General features: G+C 48.2%; 1 protein-coding gene across 3 annotated transcripts; it reads right to left on the reverse strand.

Moving 5' to 3' along the window:
* Positions 1 to 3948: 3948 nt before the first annotated feature.
* ABCF1 (ATP binding cassette subfamily F member 1) lies at positions 3949 to 17998 on the reverse strand. 3 transcript variants are annotated; one of them, XM_027601283.1, is made up of 25 exons: positions 17802 to 17998; positions 14162 to 14208; positions 13662 to 13745; positions 13401 to 13527; positions 13216 to 13253; positions 13024 to 13131; positions 11822 to 11896; positions 11620 to 11736; positions 10244 to 10345; positions 9747 to 9869; positions 9225 to 9325; positions 9042 to 9127; positions 8579 to 8718; positions 8345 to 8493; positions 7950 to 8033; positions 7638 to 7762; positions 7324 to 7436; positions 7013 to 7184; positions 6783 to 6857; positions 6621 to 6691; positions 5533 to 5565; positions 5281 to 5449; positions 5034 to 5098; positions 4875 to 4947; positions 3949 to 4732 (listed from the first exon to the last, which is right to left on the reverse strand). In XM_027601283.1, the coding sequence occupies exons 1-25, from the start codon at positions 17872 to 17874 to the stop codon at positions 4566 to 4568; spliced, it is 2517 nt and encodes an 838-aa protein (XP_027457084.1). In that variant the 5' UTR covers positions 17875 to 17998; the 3' UTR covers positions 3949 to 4565. The 3 variants fall into 3 exon arrangements, with proteins under 3 accessions (XP_027457084.1, XP_027457083.1, XP_027457085.1); XM_027601282.1 differs by having other exon boundaries at positions 13401 to 13530; XM_027601284.1 differs by having other exon boundaries at positions 13401 to 13530; positions 14162 to 14204; positions 17802 to 17940.
* Between the last annotated feature and the right edge of the window lie 4 nt (positions 17999 to 18002).

An 18002-nucleotide genomic window follows, 5' to 3' on the forward strand; every position in this document is an offset into this window, starting at 1 on the left:
ATTTCACAGGCCTCCTTTACATTGAGCAAGGCCAATGGAGCATATTTTTATTTTCCCTTTGCCCAGCCCGCCCAGACTATGCTCAGTCTGCCTATAGCGGCTCTGTGCACTCAGGACCTGAGAAGAGCACCTAACGTAAGAGCCAAACTAAGAGGTAAAATATGAATGAAGTAGTGGTGTCTGGCTGGCTCTGTCAGGGGAAGGTGCGACTCTGGAGCTTGGGGTTGTGAGCTGGAGCCCCACGATGGGGGTAGAGATTACTTAAAGTTTACGAAAAGTTTTTTTTTTTTAAAAACAGGCAGTACCCATCTCAAGTGGAAAAAGTGAACATGTCACGACCTAGTGGGTCATTCTCTGACTTGTGTTTCTATCTCTGGCATCAGGCCACAAGAACCTTTAAAGAGAACTCAAAGTTTTTTCTGTTTTAATTTAAAAACGAGTTCAGCCATTTTTCTTTCAAATTCTGCATGAAAATCCAAAGTAACCTGTTAAGAGTTTTTTTTTTTTTGGACAAGGCTGATCATCTACATTTCAGCCACTGGCCCATTTCCACACCTTCAACAAGTCCCCACAGGCACTTCTCTCCGTTGCAGCTGGTCTGTTCTTTCTGCTCCCATCCACCCCCGTCCCCTCAAAATACCCTTCCCGCTGTAAACATTGTCAATCCCTCCCCAGGCACACCAGTTCCATCTCCAATTCTGGATAATCATTGCTCTAGTTCTCCCATTCCTACTCTTGGGCGGTAAACCTAATGTTGCAAAAACACGAAATCCTACCATCCTGGCTCAGTACAAATTGCTAACACCAACTCAACACTTACTGCTGCTCATCTGGCACCAAAACTCCTGAGTGAGCCCCATTCAATGTGAGCACCATTTCCCCTTCACCTGAAAATATCTGAGTCTACATTTTCTTCCTTAGAGGAAGAAGGGTAGCTCTTTTCCAAGGCTTAACCCTTCTCTCAGTATCTCCTGTGTCCTCCACCCAGCAACCAGGACAATTTTTGTAAAAATGAGAACAGATCAATTCTCACCACTGTGCAGATGCCAGTGGTCTCCTGTTGCTCCTCAAATTGTGGCCCACCCCCATCAAGGCTTACAAGCCTGGAGTGTCCTGGCCCCCCTGCTTAAGTTCAAGCCACATATCTTGCCTATGTCAAGCTCCTCCCAGCCTCAGGGCCTCTGCACATTCCCTAGGGCCCTTCTTTCCCACTCACCTAGTTTCTTCACCACCTTCGGGCCTTGGCTTTAACATTACTTCCTGAGATGTCTTCCTTATTCACGAGATTTAAAGATGACCCCCTACTTTCCTAGCACCATGTTTCCTTTGACATGCTCTAAAGGCACCGGAGTTCCTATCTTTGCACTAACAGACTCCCAGGTGATGCTCATGCTGCTGGCCTGGGACACTTTGAAAACCACTACCCTAGAGCAGCTAGTTCAAGTGTCTCCGACGTTGCACTTAGCACTGGCCACACGATGGCAATTTCAGACACTCCCCGGCCTCCTCTGAGTGCTGGATGGCCACAGGGCTCTCTCCTGGTTTTCACTTTTCCAATTGTAGTATGACACTATTCCCTAAAACCCCCATGTGTTCCTAAAACAGTGCTATCCTGGTTCTCATGCCCCTCCAGGACTCATGCTTTGGTCACCTTGTCCACATTTTACACAAAGAGCGAAGTGGTCCAGGATACTGGAGTCAGATAAATAAGGGCCATCATAAAAACAAGAAAACATACCAAAAAAACAGCCATCATATCAGCAACAACCCTCTCTGTTGAGGGTGGGTCACTGTGGGCAGGTCACTGTCCTCTGAGTCTTCATTTCATTAGGAAGGTGTGCAGAAGACTCTGCTTTTCAAAAACATTTCTATGGTACTTATTATGGACATTAGTGCATGACTTATAGATAACAAAAGTTGCTTATGAATAAGAATATTTAATTCTGTTAACGAAATTCCATTTTCCAGGCTTTGGGTTACCCACATATACTGTACCATGTAAACTGTGTATGTTTTTAAAAGATTTATTTATTTGAGACAGAGAGAAAGAGTGTGCACTTGTGTGTGCACACACAAGCAGGAGGAGGGGCAGAGGGAGAGAGAGAATCCCAAGCAGACTCTGTGCTGGGCGGGAAGCCCAACGCAGGGCTCGATCTCACAACCCTAAGATCACAACCTGACCCAAAATCAAGAGTTGGACATTCAACTGACTAAGCCATCCAGGCACACCGTTTTTGTTCTTCTTGCATTTAATTTTTTTCTTTTTTTCTTTTTTTGTTTTGTTTTTGAATTTAATTTCTATGTTGCTTTTTTTTTTTGGAGGAGGAGGAGGGGCCTTTGGCCCATATTTAAGTGCATTATTAGTAATTCCATTACTTTGTATATTGAAGGAAAAAGTGCAATTTGCATCCATGGACAGGAGCTATTTTGGAGCATCTGAAGTACTTGTAGTGAAATTAGTGATCAAAAACTTGAAATGCAAAATTTCAGCATTCATTTTATAAATAACAGTCCTACGTATTTTACGTATCATCTCCTCTAGACTAGCGAACTGAAAATTTTAAGTGTAGCGTGTAACGTGAAGCGTGTAACAAAAGCAAAAAATTTAAAGCATTTTACAAAATAATTACATATCTAATCCCTTAATAACTCTATGAGATAGGTATTTTTTATCATCTTCATTTCACAGATGAGGAAACAGGTGCCAAGAGGTGAAGTAACCTGTCCAACATCATGCCATTAGTAAGTGGACTTGAACCCTGGCTCCCACTGTCCTGTGACAGATTTACTTCACAGATGTGTGGAAATTACTTTACATGAAACATCTCACTCAGGTGCTTGGTTCAAGACCCTGATTTTTTTCCCCTCAAATTCCATAAAAGGGATGGTTCCCCTCTAATTTGAGACGTTTCCCAACAATGGTATCTCCACACCAAACCTGCACTTCCAATATAAAATCTGTCCTTCGGGCCCATTATTTATTCACTTGGTCAAAAAACAGTTCACCAAAAATAGGTGTTCACGCTAAGTCTTAACCAAACAGCTCCTCATATTCCCTCCGGAGCTGGACACATCAGCTCACTCTCTTCTAGAATTCTCCCCAATCCCCACGCCTCTCCCCCGTCCTTTCCTCCCCATCCCTCCCGCAGCCCACTTCAGCATTTAGTTACCTCACTTGCAACAAGTCATGGGCTCCACTTCACACGCTTCTAATAGTCACACCACCACCTAAACCCACCTAAACTCACCAACCACTCACCACTGGTTATTTTCCAAAGCTACCTCTCCGAACTAACTCTAGCAAGAAAAATGGCCACACCAGCCATTCTTTCTCATTAACTCCCAAAATAGTTTTTTCTTCTTTCCAGGCCTTCGGTCTGCTCTTTTCCTAGATTCTAAAAATGGCTCCCTGTTCTCTCATTATTCAAATTCTTCTTTTTTAAAAGGCCCACCCTGAAGTGATCCTGTCAGTCAAATAATCAAGTTCTGGATAATCTTTCCCTTCTACGAGCATTTGGCAACTTATAGAATCTAGAGTACCACACATTTGGCAACTAACTAAATCACCTTCACGCTCAAGTCTCATTTTCTAAGTCTTCTGTAGCCAGACTACTGATGGATGCAGACCTTGTCTTTTCCTTTTTGTACACCCCACGGTGCTGTACACGATGGCTGACTCAGAAACTTTAGAGAGGATCGGTGCTCTGCCACAGGGCACAGCTTGGACAGTGAGAGGCCCAAGAGTCCCAGATGGGAGAGATGAACCTTTTCCTTCCTGTCTGAAGGGTTGGAGGAAGGGAGGGAGGCCCCTCAAACAGCAAGCACCATCTAAAATGCATTAAGACTGCAAGTTAGGGCCATCGGTATTAGTGGGGAAGAGTGGATACCGAATGCTGCCAGCAAACAGACCAAAAGCTGTCCCAATTCCCACGAAATCTCCAAACAGCGATAGGGTGGCAACAACTCCTTTATTTCTTCCCCTTGTAAAGGGAGATTCAAGTTGAGTGGCAATTCTTTCCTGCCCCCAAGTCCCCAACTAGACAAGTGACTGCAGGCACCAAACCCTGGGCTGAGTAATAGCACAGGCCTCAGAACCTGCCTCCAGCACTGCACTGCAACAGCTGTCGGTGTCCGTGAGTCAACATTAAATCCACCAGAAATGGGCAGCGCCGCTCAAAGACCAGGAGGCCAGCTGGGCCTGAAGCTTTCAGGTGGACCAGAGGCAGGGTTCTTAATGATAAAAGCATCTCGAGACAACTGGCTACTTAAGCTTGGCTGGATGAGGCCTACACAATGCAGGTCACCTCTGTGTATACGGAGGGACGTCAGTGATAAGGCTAGCTTAGTTATCTGAAGAAAACTGAAACAGACTGGTCTTTCAGAGACAAGGAACCGATCAAAGTGGTACCCTGGTCGCATCAAGATCATGCTCCGCCTTCCTGTGCCTGAGTGGCTGCTGGGTCAGCTGCAGACCAGAGGAAGGTGTCCAAGCGGAGAAAGGGAGACAACAGGGGACTTGTAGGCCACGCAAGCTTGTCGTTCAGGAGACTTCCAAGAAGGAAAACTCACTCTCGGGGTCTGTTGACCATGACTTCGCCCAGGGCCTCCAACACTTCCCGCTTATAGTCCTCGAAGTCACCATCGATCTGGCTAACACTCTGCTCCTCCACCACCCACAGTTGGCAGTTGGTTTCTGTGATGAGTCGGGCATCGTGGCTGACAACAATCACAGCTTTGAAAAAAGATGAGAGAAAGGAGGGCAGGGAGAGAGGCGGTAGAGGGGAATCAGAACCTGAAAGAAGGGAGCTCTGGCGAAAGGACACTACAGCCTGGTTCCCAAGGAAAGGAAGAGGGTGCACCCTGAGCCAACTTACCGCCCTTGTATTCATTGATGGCTTCCCCGAGAGCATCAATAGACTCGATGTCCAAGTTATTGGTGGGTTCATCCTACGGAGGAGACATTCCATGACCAAGCATTACAATTTCTTTCATTACTGTCACATTTAGCCCCTCCCGCAGTCCACCTCACTCACCAAGATGAGGACATCAGGCTCCCGACAAGCCAGCTCAGCAAACACAACTCGGGCTTTCTGCCCACCTGTAGCAAAGGAAAGAGGAGGGCCATCACACTTCACTGCCTTATGTTTCTGAAGGTAAGCTGAACATGTGTATGCAGAGATTCCCCAAGTCGTAGCCCCTCCTCTCTTCTGACTTGAAGTATAGTCTGGAAGTGTGAAAATTAAGGAGGACGACACCTTCCCTAGCCCGCTACAGTGGTACCAGAGAGTTTGCAGATCTGGATGGTGTGGGCGTGACTCTCAAGGCCAAAGCGGCCCAGGCACTTCCGGGCATCCTGGTAGGGCAGGTTGAAGCCCCGCTGCAGATACTCAGTGGGCGTCTCCTCCATGCGCAGCTGCTCTGCGTACTGCTGGTTGAAGAAGCCAATTTTCTGCCCAAGAGAGGGAGGTGGTCTGTGAAAATCATACTTCCTCTCTCAGATTCTTTATTCCTTAATTTCCAAAGCCAACTTACCAGCCGGTGGTTCTTTCTCATTTCTCCACGAGTCTGCAAGGACAAAACACGTGGGAAGATAAGGGAAAGGGGAGAGGTGCTGCCGCTCCACATCCCAACTTTTCTGGAGGGGAGACAGATACCAAAATCGGTAGTCCATGCAGGAAAGGGAACCCAGATGTTCTCCCTAATGTGACAACGGCACACCCGGGAAAAGAGAAGAGTACAGAGCCAAAGAGGAGTGAAGGGAGAATAAAGAGGGGAGACAAAAAGCACAGATTCAGAACCAGGAGGGGACTGACCACAACCAAAGAACACCCCCTTCCCACCCAGGAAGACCCACCAATGGCATCTTTTTCAGCCTCAGATAAGGGTTAAGAGACAGTTTGTGAGAGGACCTAAAAACACCCTGTGGTGTGTGAAGAAAAGGGCCCTTCTCAACACTTTCCTGGAGGGAGTAAGAGGGCTACAACCAATCTAAAACGCGGTATGGCAGTGTGCTGTAAAAGTGCTGAAAGCGAATCTAAGGAGGATATTCTAAAAAAACACTACGTTCATGAACACATACACTAACAGTATTTACTATACAACTGACCTTCAGTGAAAAAAACAGAAATGATTGAAGTGACTGACATCAAATAAATCATAGCAGACCCACAAAAGACGCAGATAACTACTGGCATGGAAAAATGCTTAATGTACGTTACCTGAAAGAACTAGCTGTAAAACAATTCATCTGAGAGCCCATTTTGGTTAAAAAAAATTATATGCACATTTGCAGAGGAAAAAGAAAAAGCAATCCATCAAAATTAATACCAGCGATCTCTAGAGCTTCCTCTGACTTATGCAATTTCTAAGCATTCTACAGTGGACTTGCATTTCTCGTGTAACCAAGACACACGTGGGGGAGGGGCACCCCCAGTCCAAGCCCTCCCCCTGGCTCTCCCCCGCCACGCCCATCTACGGCGTTCTCCTCTGCAGCACCTCTCAGGACAGTGAGGCCTCGGTGAGGAGTGCCGTATTAAAATCTCCAGCACAGAAGGGGGCGCCCTGATTCTAGCACCTGGTGAACACCGCCTTTTCAGACCTGTCCCGGCTCCAGGACTTACTGGGGTCAGCTTGCCTGTCAGCAGCAGGAGCAGGGTGCTCTTCCCCACGCCATTGGGGCCCACGATGCAGACTGCAGGGAGGAAGACAGGGAGTTAAAGAGGGCCCCAGAAACTGTCCCTGCGGTCCAGCTCCCCATCCCCAAGCACCCGACACCAACTCACTCCTGGAGTCCATGTCAATGCCAAAATCCAGATTCTTGAAGAGTGGTTTCTGCCCCTCATAACCAAACGTGACACCTGAGAACCAGGAAAAGAAGTGATTCACTTCCTGTTCAGGGTTACCCTGAAGGTCCTGTCCTGGCCTTGGAGAAGAGGAATGACTCCTATGCTGGGTGGAGGACGCGGGGTACACATGCTCGCGCCCTGTGCTGCCGGACTCTGCAGCCACTCACCGTGCAGACCCAGCACAGGAGGGCTGAGCGGCGGGGGGTTGGGGAAAGTGAAGCGCACAGTGTACTCCTTGGGGCGCTTCAGGAGCTCCGGAGCCTCTTGTGATTCCTCATCCTGGTTTTTCCTCCGGCATTTCTGCTGCTTTCGAGTCAGGGCTTCCTTTGTCTGCTTTTCCTGGAAAGGAAGGGAAAAAGGAGAAATCCGCACCCTTCACAGCAGTCCCTGAAATGAAGGGCGGTGTCCCAGAGGCCCCCCTTTCTCTGTACTGAGAGAAGAGCCCCCCCCCAGGCCAGGATGATCCTCAGGTGCTCACCGCCTGCTTGGTGGACTTGCCGCCTGCCTTTAGCTCCTTCAGCTTTTTCTCCTGCTTCTCGTACTGCTTCAGCAGTTCTTTCTGCTTCTGCTGATACATCTTCTTGAAGGTCACTACAGCAGAAAGGGAGGATGGGCATCAACCGCTGTCTTTCTCCCGAGCAGAGGGACAACCGGGACCAGTAAGGACAGACGGGGGCATTACTGTCTAGACTCTGAAGACTTAGCTTATCACCACATCCCTAGGCGGCCTTCCTCTGAGGCCTTTCCTTGAGGCCTCATCTCTTTCCTCCTCCTACAAATGATCCTACTTACTGTAATTGCCCCGATAGTAATGGAGCCGCTGGGCATCAAGATGGATAATATCGGTGCAGACATCATCCAGGAAGCCCTGGTCATGGGAGACGATGAGCAATGTCTTCCGCCAGCCCTGGAGGTAGCTGGGTTTTAGAAAAGAGTGTGGACATGTCACAACGGTCAGGTTAGGGTTAAGTCAGGGGAAGCAGACAACGAAAACAGGGAAGAAAAGAGGAAGTGCCAGACGGTAAGGACAGAGTGTGAACAGCGAGAGGAGACAGGACAGGATGGGAACCAAGGGTATGAGGACTGTAATCGAGGGTGACGCACTTATTGAGCCAGATGACAGCATTGAGGTCCAGGTGGTTAGTGGGCTCATCCAACATCAGCAGCGTGGGCTCCATGAACAGCGCCCTAGAGGGTGGGGTGGCAGAATGTAGGCTCGGGGTAGGAAGGTCTTTGCTCAGAAAACCCCACAAAAGCCTCTGGTAGGTGAGACCATGAACACTCCTTCCCCATCTCTCCGCAGAGAAGCTACTGTGCAGGAGATGTCGTTGAAAATGTACTACCAGGTAGGGAGGAAAGATCTTGAGTCTGACAATGCAGACGATATGTGAGGAAGCAGAAAGCCTTAAAACTCCCTCCTGGCCTTAGAACAGGAAGAAGGGAAAGCCCCCCAGCAGATGGAGGCTGGAAGGGGGAGGGTGGTGATGTGGGTGGCCCACCTGGCCAGGGAGACACGCATGCGCCAACCCCCCGAGAACTTCTGTGTGGGCCGATTCTGCATTTCAGGGTCGAAGCCCAGACCAGCCAGGATCCGCCGGGCTTTGGCCTCTGCAGCTGCTGCCCCAGTCGCCCGCAATTCCTCATACACCTGGAGGAGGGAGAAGAGGACACATGTCCGAAGGTTCCAGAAACCCCCAAGACTTAGCCCATGTCCCCTGCGCCATCTCCTCTACCTTCTCTAGCCTCTCAGCAGCTGTGTCGTCTCCCTGCTCCAGCTGCCCCTGGAGCCGTCGCTCCTCTTCCAGCAGCTTCAATCGCTTGGTGTCGGCTCGAAGAACAGCCTGCACAGCTGGTGTCTCATCTGCTACCACCTCTGGGGGGTAAGGGGAGAACCATGCGGGGTAAGGGGAGAACAGACAGGTCACCCAGAGAGCCAAGACTCCCATTCCTTCTTTCCTTCAGCTCTATTTCTGGTTTGCCTGACCGTGCCCAACATTTTGTACTTGTTCCAAATAAAATATTCTCTAATCTCTCCTCTCCTTAGCATCCATCTCCCTGTCCCCAGTCTCCCCCACAGCCCTTCCCACTCCATAACCACAATTTCTTCTATTTTTGGTTGACTCTTCTCCCCCAACTGCCCACCCTTCAGACCCGTTTCACCTCCCCCACAAGCCCCTGTCCCACCACTGGCCTCACCCTGCTCACACAGCAGCACGTCGATGTTGGGAGGGATGCTCAAGGCCCGGTTGGCGATATGCTTGAGGAGAGTGGTCTTGCCCTTGCTGGGGAATGAGAACTACTGAGACCAAGCCACCCCTGAAAAATCTCTTACTTTCCTTCCAGCCCCTTCCCCTTTACAGCTCCAGCCCCTCTCCTCACCCATTGGGCCCCACGAGTCCGTAGCGGCGGCCAGCTACAATGTACAGGTCTGCGTTGACAAATAACTCCTTGCCGTGGGCCGAGATGCTGAACTTTTCCAGCTGTAGTCATCAGGGAAACAGTGGCAGAGGGAAGGAACAAGTATACGAGAGCCCCCCTCTCACACAGCAGCTGCAACTTTCTCCCTGCTGGGAAGCCTCTGACAGACAGCTCCAGCAAGACCCTCTCCTCACCACGCTGGTCTCCTTCCCGTCCACTGCTTTGGACAGGAGTCTCCCAGATTCTAAGCCAGTCTAGCCCATCCCACCCTACTTCGCCCCTGAGGGGGGGCCCCTCTATTTCTGTTGGTTTTCTTATTTTCTCGCTGAAGGTGGCAGAACTCAAGGTATGGAACACACCTCCAGGCTTTCTTCCAGTGGACTAAGCCACTCATACCTTACTCCCTCGGCTGCCATGGCCGCTCAGGGAAAGGTGGCACTTCCCTGAGCAAAATGGTTGGGCAGGAGCCCCCTCAGACCTTACCTTAATGTCAGATGCATTTTCTAACATGGCTTGGCGGGAGGACATCTCTGCTTGGGACACGGAGAAATCATTTTCAGCAGCATTGGCTGCTTTTAATGAAGCCACCTGGCGCTCGTACTCCATCTGAGAAGGAAGGAAAATCACTTATGAGGCCACTGTCTGCCAGTTATCCGTCACAACACAGCCACATGTCATCAGCCACCAAAAAAAAAAAAAAAAAAAAGCTAACAGGATACACTTCTTTCCTTACTCCAATTGTTTTTCTTGCAGTAACCCCCGAAGCTCTCTTTTCTTGCCCTCCCAATTCAGATGTCCCCTATTTGAAAATACATGTTTCTAAAGATTTTAAGTAATCTCTATGCCCAAGGTGGGGCTTGAAGTTACAACCCCAAGAACAAGAGTCGCATGCTCTAACAACTGAGCCAGCCAGGTGCACGACTCAACCCCACTGAAATATTAAAAAAATCAAATGCTCCTAACTTAGACCAAGGTCTTACCTGTTTCTTTAGCTTTTTCTTCTCCTTTTTGCTAAGGTGAGCATAAGGATCATCAGCCTTAGACTCCCCTTCCTCTTCTTCCTCTTCTTCTTCCTCTGAACCCTGTGAGAACCAGGGGGTGATAAAAAAAAACAAGAGACTCCTTCTAGAACCCAGATTTCATGTCATTCACCCAGTCCCACAGCTTGTTCCTTCTCCACCCCGAGTCCTGAAATATCTTGCTGGGTCCTCTCGCTCTCATACACACCCCTGGGCTCCCTCGAGTCCTTCAGCCACTTCTGCCACCAGGAATAATATAAGATAAATGGTATGAACGTGCATGTATAAAATATTAACAATTCTACATACCTACAAATTTAACTACCCATACCACTGGGGGGGGAGGGGAATAAATGAAACAGGTTCCTTTCTTCATGTATCAAATGAGTTTCTGTGGCTTACATGCTAACATGCAAAGAAAAGGTCCAGGAATCCTAACATACAGCACCGAGTAATCTACGTGAATCCAGAATCAGAAAGTGCTAGAGGTGTAGGGACCTCAGAAATCACTAGATCACACAGACAACTGCGCCCCCCTGCCCCTGAGGTGCAAAGGTCACACAGCTGGTGAATGGCAGAGCCAGAACCCAGATCATCTGAGGCTAACACCACGGTCCTTTCCTCTCTGAATCAAGGGCTGAATGGGGCATGGGCCAAACCTTACCTGATGCCTATTTTTATATGTCCTACAAGCTAAGAATGGTTTTACATTTTTTTTTTTTTTTAAAGATTTTATTTATTTATTCATGAGAGACAGAGGGGGAGGGGGAGAGAGAGAGAGAGAGAGAGAGAAGCAGAGGGAGAAGCAGGCTCCCAAGGAGCAGGGAGCCCGATGCGGGACTCAATCCCAGGACCCTGGGATCATGACCTGAGCTGAAGGCAGACGCTTAACCACCTGAGCCACACATTTTCAAAGAGTCGTTTTTATTTTTTTTTATTTATTTATTTTTAAAGATTTTATTTATTTGAGAGACAGAGTGAGAGAGAGAGAGCACACGAGAGGGGGGAGGATCAGAGGGAGAAGCAGACTCCCCGCTGAGCAGGGAGCCCGACGCGGGACTCGATCCAGGGACTCCAGGATCATGACCTGAGCCGAAGGCAGTCGCTCAACCGACTGAGCCACCCAGGCGCCCCAAAGAGTCGTTTTTAAAAAAAGAGTATGCATCAGAGATTGTACGTGGTCCACAAAGCCAGAAATATTTACTATGTAGCCCTTTACAGACGCTTGTCAACTCCTGTAGTAGTAGAAACACCCCCAATTCTCCTCCCCTCCCCAAACCAAGGGCCACAGAGTGCTAGTCCCTCAGCCCATCTTTTCCCAACACCAAAATACACACCTGCTCTGCTTTCTTGGCCTTCTCCTTCCCCTGTCTGGGTGGCTCCTTCTCTTTTGTTATTTCTTCTTCTTCCTCCTCCTCCTCTTCATTGTCCAGAGTGGCAAATTTACTGTGAGGCTAACAGGGAAGACAGTAGGTCTGATGAAATGTTCGAATTCCTGAGACCCAGCAGGGGACCCTCCTCCTGCCAATGCTCCCTCACCTTGGCCTTCCCCTTTGACTTCTCTTCCTTGCCCTTTCTGCCCTTCAGCCCAGGCTGTTGTTCCTCAGATACAGCCTGGAGAACACACACAGACAGAAAATTAATTTACTACCTTGTTGTTTACTAAGCATTTCTAAGGAATCTAGAACTGGGAATTAACTATACCGAGTGCTGCTGAAGACAAAACGAGCTCTAGGAAAACCCTAGCTTCCGGCTTCAGATGAAACAGTGAAGAGCTAATTAGACGATGTCAGCAAAGCTAAAGGACCGTGAAATCAGGAAAGCAAGCAATGTGGGTGGGGTGGCACTGGCACTGGAGGGCTTCGGGAGGGCAAATTTTGAGAGGAGATAATGGATGCTGAGCTTGGAAAAGGCATTCAAAGGAAAAGGGAAGACACAGCATAAAGAACAAAGAAAGGCTTCAGGGCGCCTGGCTGGCTCAGTCGGTAGAGCACACGACTCTTGACTTCAGGGTTTTGGATGTAATTGGATGTAAAAATTACTTAAAACAAACAAACAAAAACCTCCAAAAAATGCTTCAAAAGACATAGAAATGAATGCTGAAGCATGAACAGGCTGATCTAAAACATACACATGGAAGAAGCCCAAGTAACCCTGCAGAAGGGTCCAAGTGGAAGAGCAAAGACTTGAGGCCCTTTGTTTCAGATTTTGAGTCTGAAGGCCACAGAATCATTACAGACTTCTGAGTGATGAGAAGAGATATTAAAAAGCTAATTTGATAGTGTCAGTGAGACAGATCTAGAAGATCTAGTTAGTTTGTATGTATGTATGGATGGATGTATATACTTATTTACTTATTAATTAGCAAGATTCATGACCAGTATGGAGCCCAAAGCAGGGCTTGAACTCACGGGGCTTGAACCCACAACTGTGAGACCAAGACCTGAGCTGAGATAAAGAGTTGGATGCTTACCCAACTGAACCACCCAGAAGTCCCTACAAGAACTGGTTTAAAGCAGGAAAAAGGGGGCCTGGCTGGCTCAGTCAGTGAAGCATCTGACTCTTGATCTCAGGGTTGTAAGTTCAAGCCCCACTTGGGTGTAGAGATTACTTAAAAATAAAATCTTAAAAAAATAAAAATTTAAATAAATAAAAGCAGGGAAAAAGGCAAGGGAATTACCACACCACAGCCAGAAGGCGCTATATGGGGTAGGAGTGACCAGCAGAGCTGCCAGTTTCACCTTATTGATCCGATTCTTCTCCAGCTTGGCAGGCTTAGGAGGATGTTTCTCTTCTTCCTCCTCACCCTCACTCTGATCCTGAATCAGGGCTGCAAAAACATTACCAGCCTAGAGAATGAAAGGGCCGGAGAAGTCAGTGGGATGGTCAAGGCTGCCCCCTTGGGGTCCCTGTTTACAACACAGATGGCTTACCTTAGTTTTCTTCCCTCCTCGGGGTATGGGGGCAGGGACTGAAATGATAAGGGGAGACGATGAGGTAGGAAATGATTATAATGTCTGGTTCTTCAGTCTAATCCAACTCAAAGATCAAGGAACGAGGCACTTTACTATTCATGATTCAGGGATTCTGAGAACCCATTTCTCCTCAGGTCATTTACCCTCATCCTCCTCATCACTGGCTGGCACAGAGAGTTTCTTAAGACGCTCCATGAGCTCTTTCTCTTCTCCATCATCATCCACATCCTTCTTCCGCCGGCCTTTTCGGGTGTCTCGTTTCTTTTTTTGCTGCTGAAAGGAAAACAGAGTAAGACAATGAAGCCCAGTCCCCTGTTGCATCCCTGCCCCAGAGTTCCCCATGAGCTCAGGGAACGAATGTGAGCTAGGCAGGGGTTGGTGGATGGATCCCCTGACACTTGAACCTGCTGCTGCTGTTGCTCCTTCTCCTTGAGCACTTTCTCTTCTTCCCCAGCCTGTTTGTCTTCTACAGCTAGCTCCTCAAAGAACTGCAAAGGAATTTAGATATAGGTAAATGTGTCTCTGAGACCAACCAAGCCCTTCTCTGCCACACACAGGCCCACTGACCCTCCAGTCCACTCTCACCTTTCTTCCTCTCTTGACAAAATCCTTCCTCCTCCCTTGAACCCCCCGCCTCCTTCACATGGCCATATTCTTTTTTTTTTTTTTAAGATTTTATTTATTTGAGAGCAAAAGTGAGAGAGATCACAGAAGGAGAGGGAGAAGCAGACTCGCCGCTGAGCAGGGAGCCCGATGCAGGACTCGATCCCAGGACCCTGAAATCATCATGACCTGAGCTGAAGGCAGATGCTTAACCAACTGAGCCACCCAGGCGCCCCACATGGCCATATTTTGATTGGAAACACCCACGGTCATTTCTCACCCACAACCCTCATTTCCTCACCGTTTTTTTGGTCTTTTTGTCCTTCTTCCCCTTCTTCACCACTCTGTCTAGAAGGTTAAGCAGACATTGTGAATGCTTATCTACAAATTCCAAAGCAGCACGACCTTCCCTGCAAAGCTCTCAGTGACTCCACCCTATTTTGCTATTTTCTATCATTCTCTAGGCATCTGCACTGTCCCACAAAAGACAATGGTGCCTTGGTGGCAGTGGAAGGGAGAAGGAGAATTCATATGGCAGAGACAGAGGCGGGAAGTAAGCAGTCACAATATTCAGAGTGGACTCCTGTGTTTTTTGTTTTTTAAAGATTTTACTTATTTTATTATTTTATTTATTTTTAAGTAATCTCTATACCCACCATGGGGCTCAAGCCCACAACCCCGAGATCAAGAGTCCTACACTCCACCGACTGAGCCAGCCAGGTGCCCCAATGACTCCTATATTTTTAGCTTGGCAAAATTAGTTGCACTAGTGGTACAATTTATTAACTCAGAATATACTGGAAGAGAAGGTCCCCTCTCCCCACCCCTGCCACCCATGAGGAGAAAAGTAGGACAAAAAATATTATAAATTCAGTTTCCTGTATCATTTGTGAAAAGCACAGGATCATGTAAACAGAGCTCTCTGGTAAGTAAACGAGTATCTGGGTCTATGCCCCACCTGCTCTGCTCACATAACATTCTAGCACAAATCACACTGCGTTTTATTTAACTGTCTGTACATCAGTGTTTCACCCCAGAGAACAACCTGACAGACTGTCTGGCTTGGGTTCCCATGGACCAAAGTGGGATGTCCTATATAAAACCTGACTAACTGAACAAATTCCAGCCCCTGCGTTCTATCCAACCCCGTTTCCCTGAAGGCAACTCCCTCTACTACTCTGCCTAACTTCCTCTCTCCCTGCCCCCATCAGACAGGGACACAACCAGGAGCCTCACAAGTTCTCTTCCTGTCCAGGCCTACCCACCATCATGTTCCCCTCCAAACAATCCCATCCATCCACTGGTATCCAGTTCTATCCAGGAGCGCTCCTGTAATCATTTAGCTAGAAAGAAAGAAAAAGAGAGAGAGAGAGAGAAAGGAAGGAAGGAAGGAAGGCTTTCTGCTACCAACCACATTAAGTATTTTTCTTTTTAAAGATTTTATTTTTTTATTTGACAGAGAGACACAGCGAGAGACGGAACACAAGCAGGGGGAGTGGGAGAGGGAGAAGCAGGCTTCCCGCGGAGCAGGAAGCCCGACGCGGGGCTCAATCCCAGGACCCTGGGACCATGACCTGAGCCGAAGGCAGATGCTTAACAACTGAGCCACCCAGGTGCCCCAGCTCTCTTTTTTTTCTTTTTTAAGGTAGACTCCATGCCCAATGTAGGGCTTGAACTCCTGATCCTGAGATCGAGAGTCACATTCTCTGCCAACTGAGACTGCCAGGCGTCCCCCACATTAAGTATTTTTAGGCTAAAATTCCATATAGTCCATATAGTCCATACTAATCCACTATTCAGGATTCCTCACCGTTTTAGTGAACATCTACTCTACCTAAAACTGGAGTCATCGAAGGACAATCCCTGTAATTTAAGGCTTTGCAAACTAAAAGGGTCCTATTCTATCTTTTCTGCTATGTTTCCCTACCCACACCTATGTTCTGGACATTAACCTCTCCTTCCCAGGCATACGTAGTCTGTCTTTGCTTAATCTGTGTCTTCCATCCAGAACATATTTCAAAATTTGATCCCCACATCGTGAGTTGAAAAGATGTGCAGAAGAAGTAATGAAAGGTTGAGGTTCTTTCAGGTTCCTGTCTTCTGTCCTCTTTTGGCTTCAATCTGCATACTCTCCCTAGCAGACTTCTCTGCATCCAACGTTTCAACAACACACCTGTATCTTTACTTCCAGCCTAAGATCTCTCTTCTTGCCATCTGCTTTTAGAAGTTTCCCAGAAATCCCCAACTTGGCATTCAAAAGTTGATCTTACCTCTTCCCACTCCCAATCCTACAGCCCATTCCTGATTTCAAGCAATAGTCTACTACCCACTGAGTTACTTGAGTGTCATTCTTCTTCCTTCATTCAGTTCTCAGACCTGCTCAATATTATTTCCTCAGTAACTTTTTTTTTTTTAGATTTTTATTTATTTACTTGAGAGACAGAATGAGAGATAGAAAGAACGAGAGGGAAGAGGGTCAGAGGGAGAAGCAGACTCCCTGCTGAGCAGGGAGCCCGATGTGGGACTCGATCCCGGGACTCCAGGATCATGACCTGAGCTGAAGGCAGTCGCTTAACCAACTGAGCCACCCAGGCGCCCTTTCCTCAGTAACTCTTTAGTCTTCACTGCCTTGGCTTACTCTCTTACTACTTCTCACCTAAATCATCGCCAGAGCCTATTCTATGGTCATCCTGCCTCCAATCTTGACCAATTCAAGCCATTCTCCACTGCTCAGTGTTGTCAGGATGAGCTGATCAGATCATTCCTTAAGCACTTCAATGAGTCCTCCTTAATGTCTTTAGGATTAAAGTCTTTGGAATAGTGTATGAAGTCTTCCATTATTTGTCTCCTGCATATCTTTCCAACCCCATCACGTTAGTCACCCAATACTGGGAACCAGCCAGGCTCACCTGTCTTTACCTTTGCACAGACTTCTTTCTCTGCTTGGAATGCTCCTCCCCTGGCTAACACACACTGATCCTTCCAGAATCAACTCAGCTACCACATATTCCTGAGAGGCTTTGTGGACATTCCTACCCTATCTGTCTGAATAGATGCTTCTCCTCTCTGCTCTACTCTCACAGCATTCTCAAGCACGTTCATCACTCTGTCAACTACTTTCTGATTAATGCTGTCCCCTCCATTAAACTGGGTGCCCCTTTGGGGCAAGTCTTATTTTTTATCTCTACTTTCCCAGTTCTCTGTACAGTACCAGGTATACAAGAGGCACCCAATGAATGCTTGAAAAATTAGTCACTGTGTACCTAGTAATTATTTGTATCCATTTTCTCTCCCCTTGGAGTGCCTTCAAATTTGGGAGCATGTCTTCCTATTTTTTTCTCCCCGCCCCCCAAGCACAATATATATCGTGATTAAAAGCAGCTGCTCAACAAACATTCACTACTTTTAAGTAAACCTTAACTCTCATTCCAACACCCAGTAGCTAGCTACACCACACTCTTGCTCCAGATGAGCCTGATGTGTATTATGCAAGAGCTCAAGAGGAAGTCATCCTCTCGCTCCGGAGCGGGTATAGGTGGGTGGCGCGGGATGTGTGCGTGCGTGCATGAGCGCGCAGTGGGAGGGGTATCGAGGCACCAATTACAGATTCCTGTGGAATGTGGAATACAGTATGGTGCGGAAGATGTCCAAAAGAGAAGGAGGACTTTCTCATTTCTCCCCATCTCTCCCAAGGCACCATATGCTTTTCCTCGTCTCTTGCCCAGTCCCACTGCAACTCGTTCGCGACAGCCCGGCACTTTTTCTTTCGCTCCCACCCAACTCCCCCCGGCCTGGGTAAACGCTTTCCAGCCCCATTATACGCATGCGCAGTGGCCTTCCTCACGGCCCGGACTGTCACACACCCCGTAACCCCTTCCTAAAACACGCGTACTCTCTTCTCCCCTTTTCTCCCTCGTTGGTTCTCTGCCTATCAGCCTCACCTGTGGGGCTCGTACTCTCCCCATCCCCGATCCATTCGGGTTCCGGCGCCTGCTGCTTGGGTCCCTTCGGCATCGCGGTGGCAGTTACAGCTACTCTGGAGACGCCGGGCGCTATTTCCGCTTCCGGCAGCGTGGGGTCCCGAAGGGGGCGGGCTCGCCACTGCCGGCCCTGTACTTCGGCAGTGCACGTGCGCGCCGCGC

Source organism: Zalophus californianus, chromosome 7 (assembly GCF_009762305.2).
Source record: "Zalophus californianus isolate mZalCal1 chromosome 7, mZalCal1.pri.v2, whole genome shotgun sequence".
Lineage (NCBI taxonomy): Eukaryota > Metazoa > Chordata > Mammalia > Carnivora > Otariidae > Zalophus > Zalophus californianus.

Coding starts and splice junctions, on each gene's coding strand:
- ABCF1 (XM_027601282.1), bottom strand. CDS start 17,874: ATGCCGAAGGGACCCAAGCAGCAGGCGCCGGAACCCGAATGGATCGGG. Junction 13,531..13,661: donor AGGAGCAACAGCAGCAGCAG/GTTCAAGTGTCA, acceptor TTTTCCTTTCAG/CAGCAAAAAAAGAAACGAGA. Junction 9,128..9,224: donor GGACTCGTGGGGCCCAATGG/GTGAGGAGAGGG, acceptor CTCATTCCCCAG/CAAGGGCAAGACCACTCTCC.